Source organism: Mus pahari, chromosome 13, assembly GCF_900095145.1.
Source record: "Mus pahari chromosome 13, PAHARI_EIJ_v1.1, whole genome shotgun sequence".
In the NCBI taxonomy this organism is placed as follows: Eukaryota; Metazoa; Chordata; class Mammalia; order Rodentia; family Muridae; genus Mus; species Mus pahari.
Genome location: NC_034602.1, coordinates 23430617 through 23451820, shown reverse-complemented (window position 1 = coordinate 23451820; position 21204 = coordinate 23430617). Strand labels below are relative to the sequence as shown.

General features: G+C 53.0%; 2 protein-coding genes and 1 long non-coding RNA gene across 4 annotated transcripts in view; 1 reads left to right on the top strand and 2 right to left on the bottom strand.

Annotated features, from left to right (window-relative positions):
- Positions 1–608: 608 nt before the first annotated feature.
- On the bottom strand, positions 609–2488 carry Myl7 (myosin light chain 7). The gene is made up of 6 exons (XM_029545273.1): positions 2380–2488; positions 2112–2187; positions 1781–1885; positions 1273–1351; positions 1079–1127; positions 609–753 (listed from the first exon to the last, which is right to left on the bottom strand). Exons 1-6 carry the CDS (start codon positions 2413–2415, stop codon positions 652–654), a joined length of 447 nt encoding a protein of 148 aa, XP_029401133.1. The 5' UTR covers positions 2416–2488; the 3' UTR covers positions 609–651.
- Positions 2489–4775: 2287 nt separating this feature from the next.
- Positions 4776–21204, bottom strand: part of Gck (glucokinase) — a 47229-nt gene continuing 30800 nt past the window's right edge. Inside the window, exons 1-10 of one of the 2 annotated variants that reach the window (XM_029545397.1) lie at positions 19924–20090; positions 14888–15050; positions 14305–14459; positions 13176–13295; positions 10768–10863; positions 10562–10661; positions 8285–8468; positions 7054–7209; positions 6086–6319; positions 4776–5805 (exon numbers count right to left, since the gene is read on the bottom strand). In XM_029545397.1, coding sequence (XP_029401257.1) covers positions 5661–5805; positions 6086–6319; positions 7054–7209; positions 8285–8468; positions 10562–10661; positions 10768–10863; positions 13176–13295; positions 14305–14459; positions 14888–15050; positions 19924–19968 — 1398 coding nt within the window. In that variant the 5' untranslated portion in view covers positions 19969–20090 and the 3' untranslated portion in view covers positions 4776–5660. Of the gene's footprint in view, positions 5806–6085; positions 6320–7053; positions 7210–8284; positions 8469–10561; positions 10662–10767; positions 10864–13175; positions 13296–14304; positions 14460–14887; positions 15051–19923; positions 20091–21204 lie in introns of those variants that run through there. The other variant, XM_021210827.1, reaches the window with a different exon arrangement.
- The window catches only part of LOC115065233, a 6930-nt gene continuing 5960 nt past the window's right edge, over positions 20235–21204 (top strand). The window contains exon 1 of the long non-coding RNA XR_003845027.1: positions 20235–20359. This is a non-coding gene — a long non-coding RNA (uncharacterized LOC115065233). The remainder of the gene's footprint in view (positions 20360–21204) is intronic.

Below are 21204 nucleotides of genomic sequence, written 5' to 3'. Positions count from 1 at the left end.
AAACTCCAGTTGTGTGACCCAGTGACAGAACCCTTGGCGAGGGCCTCATGAGGCAGGAGACCAGTTCCCAGCTTCCACATGTGACCTGGCTCTGCGTGCAGCGTCATGGCCCATCATGTCAAAATCTTCCTATAATCCCGGTATGATCGTGATTCCCCCACCTAAGGGAGAGGTGCTTGCTGGGAATGGAATCCAGGACATAGAACATGCTAGGCAAGGCTTCCACCGCAGAGCCAGCATCGAGTTCGGGCTGTGCTTTCCCGTAGGGCCCACACAGGCAGCATATCAAGAGGAGAGTGGGCAGTAGGCCTGAGTGCATGGGGAGGCTATGTGGTGGGAGTCCCGGGGGCTGTGTCCACTAGCTGGATGTTGGGCAGAAAGGGTCCAGCAAGATGTGTCTTCCTTCCCCAGACATCAAGAGCTGGGCTGCCCATGTGGGGCTCATTCCCGGGCCTCATGGAGGTTGTGTGGACCCCGTTTCCTCTCTTGGAGTTCAGCAGTGGGCAAAAGAGCGGTTTATATTTTACTTGGTGGTGTAGGGTGACTCAAGGTGGTCCCCTGCCCGGTCCCTCTCCAGCCCGTCTGCCACAGTCAAGCCAACACCTCAGTTCTAGTTCAGGCACAGAGTTTATTGAGGTGACCTCAGCCTGTCTACTCCTCTTTCTCATCTCCGTGGGTGATGATGTAGCAGAGAGATTTATAGTCGATGTTGCCCGCCAGGTCCATGGGTGTCAGTGCAAACAGCTGCTCCACCTGCAGGGGGACAGCAGAGATGTCACCTGATGATGCCCTGTCCCAACAGCTGTGCCTTTTCAGCCCCAAACAGCAGCCTGCGGGGGGCTTCCCTGTTTCTGAACAGATTAGGAAACAGGCCCAATGGGGAAGGGGCCAACGGGCTCACCACATAGATAAACCCACCCTCTTGTGAGTCTGCGTTCTCCCGTTTGGGTCTTAACAGAGCCTATGTCTCTTCTCAGAAGATCCTGTTATCCATTTGGCTCCCCCCAACACAGCCCTGGGGTTGGGGGGCGCAGCGGGTCATGACAGGAACAGGAGTTGGTGGGTCTGGGTGTCTCACCTCAGCAGGAGAGAACTTGTCTGCCTGAGTCATGAGAAGCTGCTTGAACCTGAGGAAAGAGAAGACCTGAGCGGGGAGAGTGAGGCTGGGACCCAGGGTAGAACCGCTCACCTGCCTGAGGCACACAAAGGACCTTACCACCCTCTGGGTTTCCCCATGGCGCCCGCCCTGGGGCATGAAAGGGCCTCACTTACTCTTCCTTGTTCACTACCCCCTGGCCGCTGGGGTCGAACATGCGGAAGGCACTCAGGATGGCTTCCTCGGGGTCCGTCCCTGGAGGGGGAGGGGAAGGACGGGGCGGGGCAGCCAGATGAACTCTCATCCCCTGCCGCGAGGCCCCACCCAGGATGAACTTGGAGTACAAGGGAGCGCCTTTGTACTGGGGCCTGAAGGGCTCGGGCTCTATCGAGTGGATAAAGGTGGAGTGGGATAGATTGGAGGGTGCAGAAGAGGCATGTGTCGGGGTTCAGAGTGTTTCTTGGGCATCAAAGGGCTTGGCAGGCCTGGCTGGGAAGTCAAAACTGTGATTAGGAAGTGGGTATTTTCTGAACCCAAGTCAGTCCAGGGCGTTCCACATCCTCCGCGTTGGCCCTGGGCAGGCAGGGTGCACAGGTTTCAGGGAAGTTAGGTTGAGCCTCATGTGGGGCTCCGGGGTCAGGGGAGGTCGGGTTTGCGCTGTGGCTAAGGAGACTCAGAACTCACCATTGAGCTTCTCCCCAAAGAGTGTGAGGAAGACCGTGAAGTTGATGGGACCCTTTCCTTCCTGCAGCATGGCGTCCAGCTCCTCCTCCGGGACACTTACCCTCCCTAGGAGAGTAGGACTTGAGGTGACCCAGGCTGCCCTCCAGGGTTTCCCAGGCAGGTAGGGCAGAGGCAGGGGCAGCTCCAGCTGTGTGGCAGGTAGGGGAGGGAGGATTCCTGCCTGAATGATGCTATGTAGGAGAGAAAGGGCGGGGCACTGTCCTCCCTCGGGAAGCAAGTACCAGAGCTGAACAGGCCGGGTCCCTGAGAGGTTGCTCCTGGATCCACTCACCAAGCTGGGAATAGGTCTCCTTCAGATCTGATTTGCAGATGATCCCATCCCTGTTCTGGTCAATGCAGCTGAAGGCCTGTGAGGAGATGGTCTTCAGGTGGGAGCTGCTCACCCCATCTCTTCCAGGGAAGGTGGGCAAGGGAGAGTCTCGGGTGGTATGAGCGAGGTTGGAGGCAGGACCACTGACCCTCAGAGGAGAGCCTTGTGCATGGGGTGTGAAGTGGCTCCCCTGGAGGGGGGGGGAGGCTGTCTGAGATAGGTTACTCACTTCCTTGAATTCCTGAATCTGGGCTTGTTCGAACATTGAGAAGACATTGGAAGAGCCACGTTGGGCCTGCTTGGTGGCTGCAGCCTTGCCTCGGGTCCCAGCCTTCCTACTGGCCTGTAATACTGATGATTAGAGGGGTCCTCTCTCCTGTTCTCCAAAGACCTCCTCCCTACCTCGCGTAGTCTCGCGGGAGTGCCAGGGCGAGGTACCTTCCCCACCCTGAGCTTACTTCCCTGAGCCCAGCACAGGCACACAAGTCCCTGGCTCTGCCCCCACCCCCCACCCCAGCAGCTCAGAGACTAGCAGCTGGGTGTGACTGGTCTCTTGTTCCCCACCCAGCACTCACCATGGTCTGTGGCGGTCTGACTGAGTGACCCTGCCACCTGGCTCTTTATGTCAGTCTTATCACCCAGAGGCCCAAATAAGGAGAGGAATGGATGACTGGGCTAAACTTGGAAGCCCCCGCTGGTGGAGAAAGACAGGGCCCACGTAGATCCCATTCACACGCCTGGTAACCTTCAGGCCCCCAAGTGTAACATCCTAGGATCCATCCATCCATCTCTTGTGACCAGGCTCCATGTCTTCCCTGGTCAGAGGCGCTCAAAACGTTTGCTATTCCAGGTCATGGTGGAGGTCCCTGTGATGGCTGCATCTGACCGTCCTTCTTACCTGACTAGTGCTGTCGATACTCTGGGCTTAGGAAGCAGTGTATCATTCTGAGAATGGTCTCTGGCCCGAATCCTCTGGGCCGGGTAAAAACCCTGAGCTCTGGCCTGCTGGCCATCTGACAATGGACAGACAGCTGGCCGTCTGACAATGGACAGACAGCAGTTCTAACCAGGCTGTCAGGACCATTTGCTTGATTTGGGGGTAACTCGGGATTGGAGTGACCGAATGCTGCTCTCCCTACATTCAGAGCAAGCTCTTCACTCGGCCTGTCCTGCTGAGACACGTGTACCCACCCTATTCGGAGTCTTGCTGTTTCTTAAGCTCCATCTCAACTCTACCCTCCTCCTCCAAATTCTCTCAGACATTCCCAGCTGAGAGCTGTAGCCTACTCCTGGGCACCCAGCCTGCTCCACATCTGGAATCCAGAGGCCCTGGCACGTGGCAGGCCTGTGTGATGCTGTTTCACAGGAAAAGTTTGGGGTTCTTGTGAAACTGGCCCACAGAGCCTATCTCGTGTTTCTGAATTGTGGACCAAGGGGCTTTGGTTGCAAGCAGTAGCTGTCAACTTCTGAGGACCTTAGTGTGGCAGAGGAGTCAGAGACGCCGGACAGCTTAGGGGAGATCATGAGTAGGCCTCTGACTGGGTTCAGTGTTCATCCTCCCCCCAATGTGGCTATGCAAGGTGGGTTAGGGTATGGGCAAGCTCCCCTGTTAGGCCTCAAGTCCCACTCCATCCTCCTTTATTTTGAGCCAAGGCTAGCCCGGATAGCCTGATGTAGCCAAGGCTAGCCTGGAACTCACAATGTTTCCCAGGCTGGTGCTGGGATTACAAGTCTGTACCACACACAGCTCCAAGGCCTCCTTTTGTATGAATATTTTATAACACCCGTCGAACGATCTGAAAACAAAGTTCAATCATTCAAGTTGGATGTGTAAAGAGAGACAAAACAGGCCAAGCAGCACAATGTCTCAGAGCCCAGGATATAAGAGATTGAAAATCTGTTCCAACATGTAAGTGTGCAAATATGAGGGTTATACTCTGTTAATGCAAATGCTCGTGTTGGTTCAAGAAAGTGAAGCTGATCAGAAGCAATTCTACATGAGAATTACCAGAAAACAGAAAGATTTCAAGGAAAATGTGACTTTCACCCAAAACCACCAATTTGGGATTTTTTTTTTTTTTTTTCTGAAGCAGAGAACAGAGTAAGTCCTTGACTCCTTGGGTAGTCCCACTGGGAGATAAATGTGCATTAAACACATACACCTGAAGGCCTAGTCATGATGCATTAGGTAGATTTCATCTACCAGAGTTTCAGGAGGGAAACTGTCCGACAGCTCCTAACCGTGGCCCTTATTGCTTCCTCCCTGGCTCTGAGATAGAATGCTGCTGAGACCATCCTAGAGCTGGACCAACCCCGCCCCCAGCAGAGGGGCACTGGCCTGGCATCCTAGCCTCTATCTTTCACATGTTGCAAGGGTAGCTGGGGATGGGGGGAAGTTTGGGCCTAGCTGAGGCTATTCATGCCCCCAGGTGTCCCCATGCCACCACATTCCTATTCCAATAGCCTACCTCTCACAGGCCCCTGGGTATAGTGTCTGGAGGGCACAGCAAATTGAGACTCGGCCAAGTTTAGGGAGTATCTGTGTATATCAGTGAAATATGCTTCTTTGTATGCCATCACCACCATCCGTATGCACAGAGGTCAAAGAACAATTGGCAGGCCATGTTTAAGTAGTTTTAAATATTTAATTAAAAACTCCCCCATGGTGCCAGGCTGGTGTAGAGCGGGCGGCATGGCATCGGGAAACCTGGCAGGGATGAGGGAGAGAGGGACCTGGGTGGTCTCCTGGAGAGATGCTGAGGGTGGCTCGCTTTTCCGCCTGGATCACAGATGCGCTTGTGGAAGCTGACATCCTGCTTGAAGGAGGGGGTAGCGCCTAACAGTGCAGAGTGAGGCCCTCCCTTTCAGGTCCCCTTAGAGCAAGGACTCTGGGCCTCAATCCTCTGGAATCTCCTCGGAGGGTTCATCCCAGAACTGTAAGCCACTCGCGGGTGGAGGTATATGAAGGAGACTGTCTCTGGAATGTTCGTGGCCTGGAAAGTCCCCTCCATGTGGCTGGAGAGTCGGCCTCCCATGGTTTCCCAGCCTCTTCATCCACAGGCAAGAAAACAGCCAGGTCTGGGTGGCCAGCAGCCCTTACTCTCCTGGGGGGCCCAGGTCTGGTCTGACCAAGCTGCTGAAGCTACTTCCCCATGGAGGTGTGTTCCCAGGGAAGCCAGGCCATGGCAAGTCCGGGAGGCACTCCCTTGGGAGGCCAGACCCCTGCTGCGGGAGGCCAGAGGCTGAAAGTGCAAGTCCTGAGGGCTCCCCCTTTCTCTGTAGTTGATTCTAGCAAGAAAGGCTTTCGGTGCCTCTGATCCTCTTCTTCCTCCCAGCCCCTTGCCCCAGGCTGAGAGCCCTAAGGCTGTCCCACTGGCTGACTCGGCTTGCAGGGGCCTCTCCCCATTTTCCAGGGGTAGCAGCAGAATAGGTCTCCTGCCCTAGTGGGCTGGGAGCATTTGTGGGGTGTGGAGTCCCTGTGGAACCCAGGTCCCTGTCCTTGCCTGGATTTCACTGACCCAGCATGCAAGCCTTCTTGCAGGCCACCGCTGAGACCAGTGCGGCTCCCCTGCCGCTGCCCTCCTCTGATTCGATGAAGGTGATTTCGCAGTTGGGTGTCAGCCTGCGCACACTGGCGTGAAACCGCTCCTTGAAGCTGAACAGGAGGAAAATGGGGCTGCTATTTCTACTCTCATCCTTTAGATCCCACCTTTGCCACCCAGCCACGGCAGCTCACACCCTACCTCTTCACCCTCACCCTACCTCCTCACTCCCACCCCTCACCCCCTCACCCCCAGACTGAAGTATATTCAGTATTCCAGGCCCAGGGAGAATCAAGCAGGTTCGGCTCACAAAAGCCTGGAGTTGAAAGCCACGCCCTTGGAGCCTCCCTCGGAACCCGGGAGGCTGGAGCGCGAGCGAAAGTGGAGGCTGACCTCGGGTGCAGCTTGTACACGGAGCCATCCACGCCCACCGTGATGCGCATCACGTCCTCACTGCGGCTTTCGCGCATGCGATTTATGACCCCCGCCAGTCCTGCTGAGCACATGTGGGCGGCGCGAGTGGACACGCTTTCACAGGCACGGCGCACAATGTCGCAGTCAGCGACAGAGGGTCGAAGCCCCAGAGTGCTCAGGATGTTATGGATCTGCCTTCGGTCCCCGGAGTCGCTGCGGGCGGTATTGGGGAGGGAAGTCACTGAGGGTCCTGGGGGAATGGGAATGCCCTGCCCTGCCCAGCAGTCCTTTGGTCAGCCCCGGATTCTCTCTGTCGTGAGGATGACAATGCCACATTCTCCGAGCTGTAGCATGAAATTGAGAGATGCTGGCTCTGGGTAGTGAGGAGTGACTGGGGAATGTGGACACTGAGTCAGTGAACACTCAGTGTTAGCATTCCTTCTGGGCTCTGCCCAACAGTTACCTGGTAACAGCTAGGTAGGCCTGGCTTGCTATAAAAGGAGCTATTTGGCCTCTCCTCGCTTTCTCGGACTCTCGTCTCCCATCTCTTTCTCCCTCCCTCCCCTCTCCCTCCCTCCCCTCTCCATGTGTTCTGGCCAGCTCTTCTCTTTCTCTGTGACTTTCTGTCTCTTTCCTCCCTTCTTAACTCCCTTTCCCTACATAAACTCTATTATACACTATACCCGTCGTCGTATGGCTGGTACCTCAGGGGGAAGGGATGCCTCAACACGGACCCACCGAGGCACCCCTCCCACCTTACCATGCCCCGCTCTACAAAGCTGTTTTATAAAACACTACACTCAGTGGTCCAGGAGCACTGGCCCTACCTTCATGTTCCCCTGGGGCCCCTGACACTCTGCTTCCCTTAGAACCCCGCTCCGTCCCTCTGTGTCCACTGAGCCCGTCTCTGTCCCCACCCCATCCCTTCTCCTGCCCCTTTCCGGCACCTCTCCACCTGCGACACAAAACGGGTCTCAAAAGCGCCACGCGTGCGCAGCTGCTCCGAGGCCTCTCCGTGGAACAGCAGATTCTCGTCCACCAGCTTGAGCAGCACCAGTCGTACCAGCTCGCCCATGTACTTTCCACCAATGATCTTTTCGTACCTGGATACAGAACAGTCGGTTATGCCAGCTGGCCATCGGGAAATCCCCAGGCTCCCTATTCTGGTTAGGAGGTGACCACGTGGGGCACTGATCCCTCTCATTCCCACCCCCAAGCCTTTATCCAAGGTCCTTGTCCTCACACCCTGCCCCCCACATTTGTAAACAGAGGCTTCAGAAACCTCAGTTCCTAGGAACATGCACAGTTTTAACCCAGTTGAGTGGCACATCTGGCCCTGTGCTGGCCCTGGTATATTAAAGGGACAAAGAGTTATGGAGCCTCTGGTCCTTTGAAAGCTTACTGGTGACAGGTCTTGTGTGAAGCCCACACCCTGGAATTTAGTGACAACCATTCTCAGTGGCTCACAGGGTTGGTGCCAGGCATGGCACATGCAGCCTGGTATATTTTTGTCTAATGTGTGAAGTTCCATATTTTCGTCTTGAAATCCAGCAGATATTAAATGACCTAACAGAGGCCTGTGAGGGTCTGCGAGGAAACTCATTAAGTAGTTAGCATGAGAGTGGTACCATGCAAGTGACTAACTTGTGACAGGCACAATTCATTTTATTTACTGAGTTACTTTTATCTTGAGACAGCGTCTTACTATGTATCCCTGGCTGGCCTGGGACACAAAGAAATCTGTCTGACTCTGCCTCCCAAGTGTTGAGATTAGAGGAGTATACCTCAACACCCCGCAGTAGCCATGATTCAAGGCAGCTGGTTTCCAAGCTGTGTTCTGCCAACCCATAGCATTCCCCTAAATGCCAATAATTATTCTGTGGAACTGGCATGCATATATACTTAGGGGGTTTCTTCCTTAAACCTGCTAAGGGTCTTTCAGGGTCATCTGGTGTAGAGAGGTGAGACTTTATACTAACCACCATGACAGCTCCACACCTCACAGGGCAGGGGGTAACTGAGCTGAAGAAAAGAGCCAGCTCACAGACGGGTCATCAATTTGTTTCTCCCCAGAGCTGCTTATACACAGGCTATTTATTATGTGCTGTGACTCAGCTGTGGCGTGCCAGGCCAGTGCAGCCGCCAGGGTGGGCTAGGAGGATGGGGAGGCATCCTTACAGCTGCTGACCGGGGTTCACCGAGCTCTCATCCACCATCCGGTCGTACTCTAGCAGGAACTCGTCCAGCTCACCAGAGTCCCCGAAGGCGCCCCACTCCGTGTTGACACACATGCGCCCCTCATCGCCTTCCACCAGCTCCACGTTCTGCATCTCCTCCATGTAGCAGGCATTGCAGCCAGTGCCTACGGGATGGGGCACATTTAGGCTATAAGACCGGGGGTGGGGGGTAGATGCTGGACGGCTGGAGCAGCTGTGTAGTGAAGAGTAGCCGGGTCAGTCTGCAGACTGCCCTCCTACAAGAGCTCCTTACCTGGGAAGTCAGGGGGATGGAGGAAAAACAAGGTGTGCCAATGTGGGTTTGACGCTGGAAATGAATGTGAGGTGTCGTGGTTTTAAATTTTTTTTTTTTTTNGGAACTCACTCTGTAGACCAGGCTGGTCTCGAACTCAGAAATCCTCCTGCCTCTGCCTCCCAAGTGCTGGGATTAAAGGTGTGCACCACCACGCCCGGCTGGTTTTAAATTTTTAAAAATGTTCCGTATATAAATGTTCTGTCTGTACACTGCATGTGTATCTGTCTGACTCCTAGAGAAGCCAGTGGAGGGTATAGATCCCCTGGAACTAGAGTTACAGAAGTTGTGAGTTGCCATGTGGGTGCCAGGAATCGAACCCAGATCCTCTGGAAGAGCATCGAGTGCTCTTAACTCCTCGGCCATCTCTCTAGCCCCTTGCTCTCTAGCACGCTGCAGGCACATCTTGAAGTCTCTCTCCTGAACCCTTTTAGAGGACTCTCAAAGTGAGTAAGAGTAGGTGTCTTGGAGCCATCCAGAAGCCACCGCAGGCAGGGCCTGTTGCAGTTTGTCATATGCCACCAAAAGATACCCCTCACTTTCAGATCATGCCACAGAGAAGCTGTGCCTGGGCAGAGTAGCCATGAGTGACTGGGTTGAGTTCAGACTGAAGTGTCTTGGGAACCCCAGGAGGAGTTAAGGAGGAGATGTAGAGGCAGGCACAGCCAAGGACATCTGGAGAGAAATTTTCACTACCAAGGCAAGATTGAAAGTAAAAGTAGGAAATGAAAAGAGATGCAGAGGGGTGAAGCTAGAGCATAAAATATATGCACATAGCCTGGTGTGGTAGCACATACCTTTAGTCCTAACACTCTGGAGGCTGAGGCAGAAAGATCTCTGTGAGTTCGAGGCCTGCTCTACATAGTGAGATCTAGGACAGCTAGAGCTATATAATGAGACCCGGTCTCAGAACAACCACAATAACAGCAACAAATATGTGTATATGTATGTGTAAGTGTGTGTATGTATATATGCACACCTATAATGTTTTATATTTGTATGAATATAAAATGAATGATGTTTATAAAGTGTGTGTGTGTGTGTGTTTGAGACAGGGTTTCTCTGTGTAGCCCTGGCTGTCTTGGAACTCATTTTGTAGACTAGGCTGGCCTCGAACTCAGAAGTTCGCCTGCTTCTGCCTCCCAAGTGCTGGGATTAAAGGCGTGCGCCATCACGCCCGGCATGATGTTTATAAGGTGTGTATTACTTACTGCACAAGTGTAAGTACAGGTGAGAGCCTATGAATATGAACACATTATTGGAGATCTGTCTCTGAAGCACCTAAAACCTGGGTTTTCTGGGTAACAGGGAGAGTCCAAACACACGTTCCCTACACCCGTGTGCAGAGCAGATAACTGATCTGGTTGAAATCCTGCTTCAGAAGAACTCAGGAACTTCTGAGGCAGTGTGGGGCAGGGTGGGAGGAGGGAGTTGGTGTGCAGTTTCCACCCCTGATTGAGGGGGTCGGGACCAGCTTGAGCTAGCTTTGGCTTCTTTTTCTGGAACCTCCTTCCCTCCAGAATGGATTTAGGATCTGGCAGTTCATAGATTCAGAGCTGGGTCCGCTGTTGGCAGCAGGGCCGGGCTGGGGCAGGGGTGACAAACCACATGAATGGCACCATTGCTGTTGGTTCTCTCCCACTCGCCCTAGATTTGTACAGTGTGGTCCCTTGACTAGATAAAGTGGCTTAATTATATCCAGATAGGCAGGGCAGGTGTGCTGCTGGCAGGCCACCTAACTCCCCGATGCTGCCTGCAAACGTTAAAATTCTTCCTGTCGGCATCCAGTCCCCACATCACCGCACCTCACAGCCGCCTGGCTTAGGGACCAGGCCTGTTCTGACTGGCACTTGTTGTTATTGCTTTGGCATTGACTGCTATGACCCTGTGCAGCCTGGAAGGGTTGCAAGGGGGAGAAGCCCTTACCCACAATCATGCCGACCTCACACTGGCGGTCTTCATAGTAGCAGGAGATCATTGTGGCCACCGTGTCATTCACCATTGCCACCACATCCATCTCAAAGTCCTGCCAAGAAGTACAGAGACTGTGGACATGGAGCTGAGGAGAGCACCCTGTGATGAGGGAGGACAGCCGAAGGACAGCCCCTCAGGGCAGGCAAAGCTATGCTCACCCCTCTCCTCTTGATAGCATCTCGGAGAAGTCCTACGATGTTGTTCCCTTCTGCTCCGGAGGCCTTGAAGCCCTTGGTCCAGTTAAGCAGGATACCCTGTAGGGTAGGATGGCCTCATGGCCGCTGCACTGATAGGGAGCTGTGGCCTTCAACCAACCAGGCCATAAGGCTGTGACACTCCCAACCCCTTGTTTCACATTTGAGGAAGTAGACTCCCACAGCTTTGAGAAGCACTGGGAGCAATTTTCTACACACACACACACACACACACACACACACACACACACACACACACTCAGTGAACCTAGGACTGTGACAATTTGGGGTAAATGTGCTATAACCCCAGCCTAAGAATGCTGAGCAGCAAACCTCAGGGATATGCTTTCAGAGTAGAGGTAGGCCAGGCAGAACCTGGGAGAGTCTGGGAGAGCCTGGAGAGCCTGAGAGAGCCTGAGAGAGCCAAGCAGAGCCTGGGAGAGCAGTGCTGAATGACACTGGATTCCTCTCTTACACTGAACCCTGATGCACATGGATGAACCAAATGTGCCTTTCTCTTTTAAAGCTCTCAGGGCTTTAAAAACTACAGGAGGTGGGGTGTTGGCTGTTGCTTTTGTCCCTGTGGAGGTGACCTGGTTTTGTCTCTGACAGAGGTTGTAATGATTTGCTTTGTCAACTTGTTGCAATGAGGAATCACCTGGGAAGGGAGTCTCAGTAAGGTTTGTTTGTTTTTTTTTTTTTTTTTTTTTTAGATTAAGTTGGCCTATAGACAGTTGTCTTGATTGCATTAAGGTGGGAAGACTTTCTTCCAGTGGGTGGCTCCATTCCCTAGGCTGAACTCAAGCAAGCATGCATTCTTTGCTCTTTGTTTCTGATTGTGGAAGTGATACAACCAACCTTTAAGCTCCTGCCTCTGTGACTTCCCTGCTGTCATGTACTATAACCTGGAACAGTGAGCTCAATTTAGCCCTTTCTCTCCTACGCCTCTTTTGTCAGAAGACTTCTTATTCACAGTAACTACAAAGGGAACTAAAGCAGAGATCTTATGATATGTGCACGTGTGTGTGTGTGTGTGTGTGTGTTGTAGGATATTTTATACTGTGAACCCTGAGACTGTGTTATTTACTGAAGAAAAAATAAACCTATATTCAGTTTGGATGTGGCTCACATACCTTTAATCTCTTGGGCTGGAATACAGACATACTCTTAGACACACTTTTGATCCCAAACAATGAAGGTGATGTTAGTTTGCAAAAGGAAGCACCCATGTTTGAAAGTGGTATCGAATTGAGTGGCAGACAAAGTGACGAATCAGAGAAAGATTTGACAGAATAGGATCTGCCCAATTCTCAGAGAAGAGAGAGGAAAGGGAAGCTACTTGAGAGAGCACAGAAAGAGAAGAGAGAGAGAGAGAGAGAGAGAGAGAGAGAGAGAGAGAGAGAGAGAGAGAGAGCGAGCGAAGTGGCAGTTTTACTGAAGAGTTGTACAGAGACAGGTTACAGAGAGAACAAGCTAGACACATGTAAAGATAGAACAAGCCAGAGAATGAGAAGGAGCCAGATTAGAACAGATTGCTAGAGGTAGTTTGAGGCCATGCAGAGTAATTTAAGAGAGGAGGAAAGAAGCCAAATTGAATCAGTCAGCTTGGAGAGAAGTTTGAGCCAGAACAGCTGAGTTGAGCCAGCTAGAGTTCGGAAAGAACAAGAAAGGGTGAGCTTATTCAGCAGTAAGTCTCAGAGGCTGATAGTCTAGGCCTAGGTTAGATTGTATGAAGGCTAGAAGCTTCCAGGACTAGGCCTAGGTTAGCACACGGAGGTGGTAAGCCTCCAGGCAACAGTTACATCAGGAGAATAAAAGTTACATTTAAGTATGTGTGTGCAAGTGTGCATGTGTGTCTGTCTGTGACTGTCTGTGTTTGTCTGTATCTGTGTGTGTGTGTTTCTGTTTGTGTCTGTGTCTGTGTGTGTCTGTGTGTGTTTGTGTGTGTTTCTGTCTGTGTGTTTCTTTCTGTGTCTGTGTGTGTGTGTCTGTGTGTGTCTATGTGATGTAACTCATGAGGTTGTGCTTGCTGGTGGGTAGATTCTCAGAGCTTTCCCACTGCTGACTCAGACTGAAGCAGCTTGGTATCTTTCTGCTCTGTGGTGAACTGGGCCTCACTCTTACAGCCTTTGCCACCTCCCACTACAAGCAACTTGCTTAACCTGTTTCTTTGTCGGTACTGGGGTGACCATAGTATATCTCCTGAGAGATACACACAGTAAGCATCCACTGATTTATGTCTATTTGCCAAAGCTTTCCCGATAGGAAGTGACAGGGGCCACAGTTGCAATCCCCGCTGAAGGCAGCCTAAGCAGAGTCCTTCCTTCCTGTTTCCGCCCATCCATGCCCTCCCCTCTCCTCCACCTGCTCACCTTGTCTATGTCTTCGTGCCTTACAGGGAAGGAGAAGGTGAAGCCCAGGGGTAATTTCTTATGTTTCATCTGATGCTTGTCCAGGAAGTCAGAAATGCACTCAGAGATGTAGTCAAAGAGCTAGGAGTTGCACCAGCGTGGCATTAGGTCAGGGCTGGGACAGTAGCCGTTCTCTCTCCCCAGGAACTGTACCAAAGTGTCTCTTGGAGATGTTAAGACCTTTGACCCCAGAGCCTGCAACTGTATGCTGGACCTGTCTGGAGCTTGCTTTTCAACAGGACTCAGGCCCCACACTTCCCTGGGTGGAGAACCCTACAGATTGCAGTCTCCAGAGCAAGGTGACAAGAGCAGGACTAGCAGGTGTTAAACCTGGATGACTGTCCCGTGAAGCTCTGGGTGGAAGTCCGTTCTTGGCTGTGACTCTGATCTCTGTCTCTTTTGCTGTTTCCCAGGTATCCTGGCCCCCTGACCCCTGCTGAAGGTCGGCCCTAATCCCTTCTGGTGGGACCACTCAATCACCGGCCATTGCTGACCCATTGCAGATGGATGAGGGTGCTGGGTCATGACATGACTGGTTCAAGGTCTGCTAAGGGAAGGCTGAGTGGCTGTGGGTGACCTCTTGCCTGGTTGCCCCTCTGGTAATGAGGTTTTGCCTTGTCCCTGGGGATGTCTGTGGGGGGGCTCTATCTTAATCTGGGCTCCTTCTATTTCCGGGTCTCCTATCTGGGTCTTCCTCGTGCTTAGGGACCCTTGCTGCTTGGGCAGTGTGGCTTCGGCCATGCCTCTTGGCATATCCTGTTGTTGGGTAGTGGCAGCCTGTGAGGAAGGCGGGGCAAGCATGGCTCTGGCTGCTCAGTCCTAAGCTTTGATTTTCCACGAGGAGGTCGGACAGAAGCTGGGCTTCTCTCCTGCTGCTGACCTTTCAGCCCCTTCTTGTTCTGGGCAGACTGGGGTTGGGACTTGGGGTACTAGAAGCCTCTGAGCCCCCTTCTTGAGTCTCTGAAGCTGGGTGGACCTCCGTCACTCCTGTCCTTGGAACCCTCCCATCGGGACCAAGTCTCCTGAGGTCCTGGGTGACATTGACCCCTAGCCCTCCTTTGCCAGCCCTCCCCCCCCCCCGGCTGCTCACCATCTCCGCAGTACCCGTCATGGCGTCCTCGGGGATGGAGTACATCTGGTGTTTTGTCTTCACGCTCCACTGTCCTGCCTCCCCCTCCCCCACTTTCACCAGCATCACCCTGAAGTTGGTTCCTCCCAGGTCTAAGGAGAGAAAGTCTCCGACTTCTGCCGGCAAAGGGGGAGATGTTCAGTCTCGTGGCCTACCTGACGGGTGGACTAGGTATGGGGAGCCCAGACAATGTGGGTGAGGGGATGCTAGCCTAGACACTGGGGGTGGGGGAACGCTAGAGCAACCCGTGGAAGGGTCAAAGGTGAAGTGGGAGCACCAGCGGGAACCCCCTGCCTTAGGTAGAAGCAGCCAGAACCTAGGGAGCTACATGAGACCTAGAGTAACAGACCAGACTCTAGATGAGGAGGGGATTCCCCAGGTGAGCTTAGAGACTACACGCCAATTCTCCTAGGGACTGATGGCTTTAGGCTGGGCCTGAGCACCCCAGGGCTTCGGGCAGCTGGACAAACGCAGCTCCAGTGACTTGGGGATGTCATCATTTGCCTAGGGGGTCCTGTCTAGGGACAGATGAGCCCTGAGGTACCTGAGCCTTCTGGGGTGGAACGCACGTAGGTGGGCAACATCTTTACACTGGCCTCCTGATGGGTCTCCAGCCTCAGGCCACGGTCCATCTCCTTCTGCATCCGACTCATCACCTTCTTCAGGTCTTCCTCCTGCAGCTGGAACTCTGCCAGGATCTGCTCTACCTATTTGGGGAGGGAGGGGATGGGAGTAGCTGTGGCTGCTGCTAGAAGCCACCACTACCAAGGGTCTCCTTTGGTTCTCTGACTCCCAATGCAGGATGGTCTACATCTCAGACAGTTTACCATAGTTGATTCTAAACATTCCAGGGCCACACCCTCAATGGTTATCAGCCTGGGAACTCTGGGGTGGTGAGCCTAGGGAGCTGGATAGCCTTTGTCCTTAACAGGACCTTGGCAGCGCGATGACTTGACGTGCCTCCCATTGTCCCTAGGAGTTTGGATGAGGGGAGAAAAATGGGAATTTGGTGAGGCAGAACTGGAGCTGGCATCACTGTAGAGAGCCAATATTTTTCTACTGTAAGGCTTTATGGGATGAATAGGCCAGTCAGGATGCACAGGGTAGCCAAGACTAGAGAAGCTGGAGTGACCTCTAGTACCAAACAGGGGTCTGGCTAGCGAAGCACGGCCACGCCCACAGTGTGCAGGCTTTAAGTGGAGACGGAGGGCACTCTGGACACGGACATGGGAGAGCTGAGTGTGAACAGCTCAGATCCAGCACTGCCATTCCTGCATGTGGATGGCCCAGGGGTGGGACTCACCCTTCGCAGGACAGTTTAAGAATAGCTGGACTCTACATGCTGGCAGCTTATGGCTGCCCGCTTCGTTCAGCGGGGCATAGTATGCATTCGTTGGTACCCTGGGCAGTGAGAAATAATTTTACAAAGATACTTGTACTTTGAACAAAAAAGAATCACGAGGCCCCTTCGTATGAAAGCTGCAGATCCATTTTCTTTTATGAAGATCTGTGCCTTTTGTGTCTCACACATAAGCTCAGCTGGTTAGAGGAGTTTGGACTGGGGTGGTGGTGGGGCGTGTCTTCATCTTCAGTTACCCAGGCTCTGCTCAGGGGGGTTGGCTAGAACAGTAAATCCCAATTAGACTAAGCCAAGCACAGTAATTCTAGCTTCTGTGCCCGGAGCTTGGGCACAGGACCCAATCCTGATCAAGAACAGGTGGAGGGAAGCCGGGTTTTCTAGGGAGAGGGGACTTCAGTGCCTCGGAATTTGTGAACACAGCTGTGTACGGTTGCGATGACCAGCATAGCAGCTGCCACCTGGTGGCCATGGAGACGAGGCTGGGAGGAAGAGACTGCTAGTCAGTTGCATATGGCAGAGAAGAGGGGTTGGTGTCGGGCCTGTCCAACTCCGCGTGCAGGTTATCCAATTCTACCTGCAGTCCATAAGCCGCAGGTCTCTTGCTTTCCTTTAACCAAAAGCATTCCTAAAATACGCAGAGCATTGGTTGGTGGTTAATTTTTTTTTAAGGGACCCCCACCTGAAGTTTAAACCCAGGGAGGTCAGAAAGGAGTGGGGCTGACAAGGGTTTTGACAAAGGCACCAAAGAGATGAAGATGTTCCCACCCGATGCACCAACATCAGCTGAGCATGGGGTGGCTTCGGCTGTCAGCCCTGCAGTGGAGACACGCTCAGCACTCTGTGGAACAATCCAGGTGACACTCAGCAATCCAGGATGTCCCCCAAACAACCCCCTGAGTCTCCCCTGTCTCTTTCCTAGATTTGTAAGGTTTCCTGAGAACTAGCAGTCACAGGACACTTGTCTTCTCCCTTCAGGTACAGCAATACAGAGGGACCCAGTGACCCCCCAGGTGTGGTGACACACGCCTTTAATCCCAGTACTTGGGAGTCAGTGGCAGGAAACCCGTCTCAAAACCCAACCCAACCCAAACCAAACCAAACCAAAAGCCATCAAAGGGACCCAATTATACGATTTTTGTGATCTTGGGGCACAAGGAGGGCTGATCTTAACAAAGGTTCAACCCTTTGGCCATGGTGGGCGCCAACCCTGCCTCTCTGTAATGGCAGCTCCTCCTAGTGACTAGAGGCCTGGACCCTGGCTGAGGGTGAGGTTGAAGGTGAGGGTTAAGGTTGCCTTCAGTTCAAGATTCTCTGTCAAAGAAGCCAACACTTTAGGCTGGGGTCTCCGGAAAGGATGAGGGCTAGGGAGATGGCTCAGGGTGACTGGGTAATGCGTGGCTGGGCTCCAAGTGACTTGTACTTTCCTCTTGGAGTTGAGGAGAACTTGCCCAGAGTTTAGAGCATCCCGGTGAGAATGTAGTGAATGGTACCTGCTGTTTCTTATTTCACTGTGGAGAGGGACTGGCAGGGCCAATATGTTTGTGTCATCACCTTTATACAGATGTTGTAAAGAGCACGTGTCCTGGCTGGGCCCAGGTCCTGCAGCTTCTATGCTACTTACTGTACCCTGAAGGCCTGGACATCACTGAAGCCAAACTGATGCCAAATGTCCAAAAGACCATGTATTGTCTCTATCAAATTTTAATTTTGATTCAGCAACTTCAGGACATAGAATATATGAACACATCACAGGAAAGACACAGGAACCTCCTCTACAATGAAAGAAGACCCACAAACAAACCCTAAGACACTGCATTCACTCACAAGGCCATGACAAAGAAACCCAAGACACCTACTGCCACCATGCCACCTTCTGCAGCCTTTCCAGAGAAGGGGATAGGATTTTCTGGCATTGAGGAAGTGAGAAGGGACCTTCTGCAGAGCCCAGCCCCACTCTCATAAACAGAGTTGCATCTGGCCTGTGGATCTGCCAACATTTAAAAATCTATTTGAAATTGAGATCCTTCTACATGTCTCCAACAAACTAGGGCTGCATGAGGCTTTAGGGAAGTGGAGAGACTGCCCCCCAGTGGTAGAACCTGGCCACAGAACCCTCATTCTGAGCCTTGGCCAAACCAGCTAGGCTTCCAGTACATCCCATACTGATTCAGATCACTGTGACTAGAAGAACATCTCGAATTCCCCAATGCTGGTGATGCAGGTTGGAGGGTGGGTGCTGGAAAAGGCTTAGGCCCCAGTAGCTAACAGGCTCTGCTCCTGCTGTGGAGAGCGTCTTCTAAAGACGAGTCTCGTCCTTGGAGACAGAGCGTCTTCCCTCCGTGTGCACTGGATCTGAAGATGCCCATACTCCTGGCACCAGCTCACTGTGAAACCCTGGGGAGAGGCTTCACAACCCTCAGGCTGTGGGCTTGGGAGGGGGAAATGGGCATCGTGTCACGATGGAGTCTACTTAACAGTCCCCGTGTGTTGTGCAGAGGAGCAAGGATTGTGGGCCAGGCCCATCGTGGGCATCCCTGGGACACCCCATATTCCTGAATCATTCCAAGACAATCCCAGGATGCTGAACACACACTGTAAAATCCACCCCCACAAAGCCACGGTGTGCAGAGCCTACAGACCCAAGGGTGCAGGGCTGGGTTGTAAGCAGAAGCCTGGACTCCATTGGGCTCCTTCCTGCAGGATTTCAGGACCTGGCTGTGGCAGGTGTCCAGTTAGTCATTCTCACGTGTCTCTAGAAGTACCTCGTGCTGCAGGGAGACCCCGTTAGCTCCCTAGATTCTTTTGTGGGCCTTGTCTGAAAAACCACAGGCCGCATAACCAAGGTTCATGGCCACAAGGAAACGTAGGGCTTTTCCTGTGGGAGGACTCCCTTCCCCTGAATCCCCTGAAGAGCACTGGCAGGTTTCCTGAGCTGATGCCAGTTCTAGCCAGTGTGCTATGTGGTGCGTGGGATGTTAGAGAAGAGCTGAGAGCAGTTGCTGTCTGTCTGTCCAAGAGCGCAGCACAGTAGCACATGAGGCCAGTGCTCACGGAGAGTCACGGAAGAGAATTACATGACAGTAGAGTTAGGCAAGGAAGCGGGTGTCAGGGTGGGCTGAGGGAGCGCAGCTCTTCACTTTCCTAGAAAGTGAGGAAGTTGCCTAGAGGGGAGAAGGGAGTGACCCCGACAACCATGCGAAGGCTAGAGATGCCTGGCTACTTCTTGGGACAGGGTGGAACTGGGTGACATTAGCCTGTCTCCAGAATCTGTGTACCATGACAGCGCACACAGGACAGAGATGAGGTAAGGTCTAGAGAACATATAGACATCTGGTGACAGCTTGGTCTAGGGGTTTAGGAAGAGACACTTTAGGGGGATCACATGGACTAGCCTGAGAAGCTGCAGCAGGGATCCACTGGGACTGGGCATCCTGGGAAACCAATCTAAGCAACCCATCTGCCTGCATATAGCTGCCCCAAGTTTGTATGGCCGGCTGTGTGCACACACAGTTCAGGGAAACAGTGGGGAAAACACACTCGAAAGCCCTTAGCACGGAGATGTCCTTAAGGCTACAAGTCTGGATTAGGTCACAGGGAATTAATAACAAAAGTGGGAGGTATGGAGCTGGCAGGGCCAGATCCCCTGAGCATGCTCTGACAGCCCACCTTATAATGCAGGAAAAAAGAAGACGCCATCAAGTGCTGTGTTTACCATCTTAGCACTGGGAGAGGTGGCCCCAGGGAACCGTAGACCTCAGAGGATCTGGACAAGGGCCATAGAAGCCTGAGGACAAAAGCTGCAGTCCTGAAGGTCCAGAGATAGTGTCAGCACCCACATGCCCAGCCTTAGCCTGGCCCCTCTTTTCCCAGCCCCTGTGGTGGCTCTATAAAAGGAGTGAGTGGCCCTAGGTCAGCCGTCCACATACTCTCAGAGAGCCCCACACTCTTCCGAGTACAGCCAAGAGGTGCCCCTTAGAGATGAGCAGCACCCAGAAAACATCCCGAGGCTAGGCACTGGCATTCCAGAAAGAAGCCCCGGTGGACTCCCTAAGAGCTGGACAATTGTGGCACCAGTGCGGAGGGATGCAGGGAGGAAGGGATCTATCCAGGTCTCCTACAGGACTGCACCCATCCTTGCACTGATCCCTCTCCCCAACCCGAGCATGCTGCCCTCGGGGTCCCCCCCAATTCAAGGCCTTAGGCCTGTGAGGGGCCCTTACCAGAGTCAACGACTGGGCTCCCCTCCTTGTAGTATCCACAGCCATCTCTCTGAGGATAAGCAGGGGTCGTTGGGGAAGTAGAGATGTCCCTGACTCCCGGGGCCACCTGCTGCAGGTGAGGACTGTCTGGCTGAGTGTTGCAAAAGACAGGGAGCCAAGGACTTCTGCACTAATGGGTCTGAGAGGTGGCTCCTAAAATACCCTGTCTACTGTCACAGGGTCAGGGCCAGGGCCAGGGCCAGGGCCAGGACAAAGAACCACGTGGGATCAGGTTTGACAAAGGCCACAGGGACAGGGCTAGGAGACAGGCTGCCATGTTCTCTGAACACTGGTTGGAGTTGCTGTGGAGAGGCGGATGAGGTGGCTGGAGCTAGCCCACTCACATGCCACCTTCCAGACTTGTTACAGAAGATGACTATCGGATGCCTTGAAACAGGTAGGCACGAGGAGCTGTGTGTGCCAGTGAGACTTCAGACTTGTGCAGAGTGGAGATCCTCATGGGGTTTCATCTACGGAGGGTTGACTGTGCACAGACACATAGTCTGGGGCTCCACCATAGAACTTGGCTGGGAAGGAGAAGCTGGAGGAAGGAAGGAAGCCAAGCGTTTATAGAAAGGACAGTTTGGTCACGGCATGGGCTGGGGCAGATGGGATGGACATCTGTGCACATACAAGCTGGAGAAGATTCAGGTCCTCTGGCTTCCCTGACACCCCCTTCCCCGCAAGTAAAGCAGTATTTTTTTTTTCTAATTTTTTTAAAACTGTTGTGGGATCTTCTTAAATTTCCTTGAACCCAAACCGAGAAATAGACTACAAGAGGCCGTTAAATCTTGTGACAGCAATGCTCGGGACATTATGGGCTCTTCTACGGGGTTCAGACACCTCCTAGACCTTTCTTTGGGTTTGTCCAGGAGTGACCCCAGCATACTCTGCACTTGCTGGCATCTCTGAGCCCTGCTAAAATTAGCTGTCATTGGCAAGTATGTCAGGGTACATAGGGTGCCTGTCAGAATGCCAGGTTCTCCCAAGATTGGCCAGTATGGTCACCCCTTGACACGATTGATCACTTTCCCAAAATAGAGCAAAGCTGGTGGCCTCACCAGACCTCATATGACAGGTCTCTGACTACCCAACCCTGGCTCTGAGCCCCTTTGGCTTTTGGGGGTTGAGCTCATTCCTGAATTTGGGGTGGCTGGTCTTGGAGCTGCCTGGGGGCCTTGCTCCCATCTCCTGGGCAAGTCACACAGAAGAGGAAAAGGAGGAGGAGGAGGAGGAGGAGGA